We start from the raw sequence: 3,471 nt of genomic DNA on the forward strand, positions 1-3,471 counted from the left end.
ATCTCTCTGAGGTTCTCGCCTAATGCCCGCACCGCTGCGATTTATTACTTCATCACCGCCTTGTTTGTTCTGCTCGCCTGTTTTGACACGTACTTTGCCCTGCCTCTCAATGTAAGTAGAAAAGAATCCGCCATGCACGAGCTTTATGTTTCGGTCTCTGAGAATAAAATGGTTCGTAGCTCCGTAAAAAAATTGGAATGATGGGACGATATGGATATTTTTGGAAAGCTCAGACTCCAGGAATATAATCCTGCTGCATGCCAGATTCCGCCTTTTTTACTGGTCAAATGGCCCTTCAAAATTTGACAATAAAGTGTTGATTAGGGAAATTTACAACTGAAAACTTACCAAAAGGATAATTTAATTCTGACCAACCAACTGGAGTGGAATGTTATTGAACGCCAGTAGCTGGACTGCCTAGTACCCTACTGGCCTCTTGTGATCCAGCGATAAATCTTATGCTCACGCCCGCTTACTTTTCCTAGAAAATCCCATTTTTAAGCTAAATTCCCTTTAGAAATGAGATATTAATTTTTCGACAATCACAACTTTGTTTGGGGTTGTGTTTATTCGGGTCACTAGTAACCTACTCGTATTCGCTATGAAAACTGATTTTGATTTTATTTTATGTGTATTTTTCATAATTATTGTTTTTATTTTTAGCATTATTATTTTATTATTTTCCCCCCTTTCCAGAGGTTCTACCGCTATCACGAGATGGTGAGCCAGAAGCAGATGGCGTCAAAGAAGGCGACCAACGCGGGCCGTACGCCCAAGATCCCCTACTGGAAAATCTTCAAGCAGACCTCACCCCAACTATTCAACGTATTCTTCATCTTCTTCGTCACCCTGTCCATTTTCCCCGCTGTGCATTCCGATGTTAAGAAGTCCTCCAGTAGCTTCTTCATATCAGACAAGTACTATGTGTCTGTGCTCTGTTTCCTCACGTTCAATGTGACTGCCATGATCGGTGCTTCACTGTCCTCACTGTATGCTTGGGCAGTTCTTTCTTTCTCGAGTGGTTTGATTTAGCTCTTATTTTTCGTTCATTTCTAAGGTTTATTACAATTCGAGCTCGGACAGGTCTATATACCAGTTTATCAAACGGTATACAAGGAAATGAAATATATCAATATTATCAACTCTTTCAAGTCTGGGAAATTTCAAATTTATGTATTACCATAACGAAACATTAAAACTGAACAGTTATCATTTCTGATTTCAATAGACAATGGAGGACAGTGACAAAGGGCGTATTTGGCCTTTTCTGTTTTTCTCCTAAAATGCCGGGTTTTACCTGATGAGGTGATACATAATATGAAAGTTAACCAATTATGTTACCTACTATGATGTATTTCACTCGGAAATGATCGGAACTTACCAAAACTTATCCCATGATGTTATTACGGTATTTTCACTAGGAAATGGTCGGAACTTACTAAAACAAGAACGACGAGCACCCCCTATCCGCCACCTGGGGACGCGCTCCGTAGGGGTTACAGGTTCCCCCGGGAGAATAATATTAATAGAGATTATTAATTTATACTGCTCGCATAGGACTGAAAAGTCCCTATACTCCAGCAGTAGGCTACTACTATTATTGTGGTCAAATTTTCACATTATTTTGAGGTTATAATTCCATACCTCGCCTGGGATTGAACTTCCTGTTTACTAGGCGAGCGTCTTGACCACTACACCACCGAGGCAGGCGATTTATCTCAAACTCATTTATAATTTTATATCTCAATAAATATATCGTTTTTTTTTTTCCTTTTTCACCTGAAAATTTTTATTCTATTTGTTTGTTTTTGTTTTGTTTTGTTTTGTTTTTTGTTTTTTGTTTTTTTTTTTTTTTTTTTTTTTTTTTTTTTTGGGGCGGCCACTCCCCAAATTTTTTGGGGTTTTTTCACCCCCCTTTTACAATTTTTTTTTTTTTTTTTTTTTTTTCGCGCCTAAATTAATTTTCTAATTTTTCGTTCTCAGAGGTAATTTGACGACGCGTATTGTATGGAGTTTGCTCATGGAAGTGATCGCGTTCGTGTTTACCGTGGCTCTGGTTATGATAGATTCGTCCACTTGGCCTGGCCTATTCTTCTCCGCCACCATGGGAACTGTCGTGTTTATCAACAGTAAGTCAAACTAGATTGCTCAGTGCTAGGTCGTGGGTTCGATTCCCCTCCAGGTCGGACAACCTTTATGTTTAACCCAGACCGCTCGGTAGAAACTTTGCTTTGGAGGCACGGTTAGTAGCCCAGTAGTAACGCGCTTGCTTGCCATGCAGAAGGTCCCGGGTTCGAATCTCACCATCGATAAAAATTTTGCACTCGTTTAACACCTACATCCGACCTACCTACTTACATTCACATTCTACCACCTACACTCTTGGTGATTTTTCGGATTTCAATGTTCACCATAATGTGAAAAAAAGATTGGAGTCAGACCACTGAGTTACAGTTCCCTGAATAGTGACCCCAAACATGTTGATTCAGCTACTTAAATCGTATTCTTGGGGGTTTTTCCTACTGTGATGTTCACCATAATGTGCAAAAAACTGAGAACGAAATCAGGGGGTGGTAAGAAAAAAAAATCGGGGTTGGTACTGGGGGTCCCTATCCTACCTATCCAAATTCCCGTGTTCTACCAACTGAGCTACCAACCCCTTGTACTAGTATAGGGTAAAAAAGGTTAATATAAACTTCATTTTTTAGATAGTAGGTACCTACGTCACGAGAAACAAAGGCCAGCGAATCAATAATTAATTTCTTTTAATATAGGTATCTAATACACATATGTATGTAGGTACGTAGGTAGGTATGCAACCCGTAACACACCCCAATGTAGAAAGATGTGTTCCTTTACCCTTTTAAGAGGTTTAACCGGATCTCTTTTTCCTCATTCAAGCGGTGTACTAATAATAGATCAGTTGCGCTTACTTGGGTGATGTTTCAAAGTCATAGAGCAGGAAAAATGAGGACCAACGGAATTTTTCTTTTTCTTCTACGACTTCTAGATCCCGAGATAAATCGATTAAAAAAATACCGGTAAATCGTGAACTTTTGCGTCACGGCATACGCTCTCCGTAGGCGATGACGTCACACTCAAAAGTCCGAGCACCAAGCTCCTCGTCGGCAAGGCATTAATGTGTTTGTGTGCATACGTTTCTGGGGCAGTTCTTTCTGCTCCTCTGCTAACGCGTGCATAGTGGCACGCTACCTAAGCCGGACACAAAATAGCAACTGCGTTAACACGTCACAAATCTTTGAACTCTTTCATTAAAAAAAATTGGTAATTTCCGCCTTTTACAGTTATTTTTCAGAGTTTTGAATCGGATAATGGATTTTTCCCACTTTTTACTAGGCATCGACCAGATATTTATTTATAATTATTACGGCCTCATTTGCAACTGCCTCGCTAGTTACTAACTAACTAGGCGCGGAGTTCGTACCGTGGGGTTCAGCTTTCAGTAATAAA

The 3,471-nt window shown here is 39.9% G+C and overlaps 1 protein-coding gene across 1 annotated transcript in view; it reads left to right on the forward strand.

Moving 5' to 3' along the window:
• LOC103513762 (equilibrative nucleoside transporter 1) overlaps positions 1-3,471 on the forward strand; it is a gene marked incomplete in the record, with an annotated part of 58,618 nt that overhangs the window by 48,965 nt on the left and 6,182 nt on the right. The window contains 1 exon segment of the mRNA XM_026826886.1: positions 1,984-2,129. Within this exon segment, the coding sequence (XP_026682687.1) occupies positions 1,984-2,129 (146 nt within the window).

This window comes from Diaphorina citri, unplaced genomic scaffold (assembly GCF_000475195.1).
Source record: "Diaphorina citri unplaced genomic scaffold, Diaci psyllid genome assembly version 1.1 scaffold1023, whole genome shotgun sequence".
Classification (NCBI taxonomy): Eukaryota; Metazoa; Arthropoda; class Insecta; order Hemiptera; family Psyllidae; genus Diaphorina; species Diaphorina citri.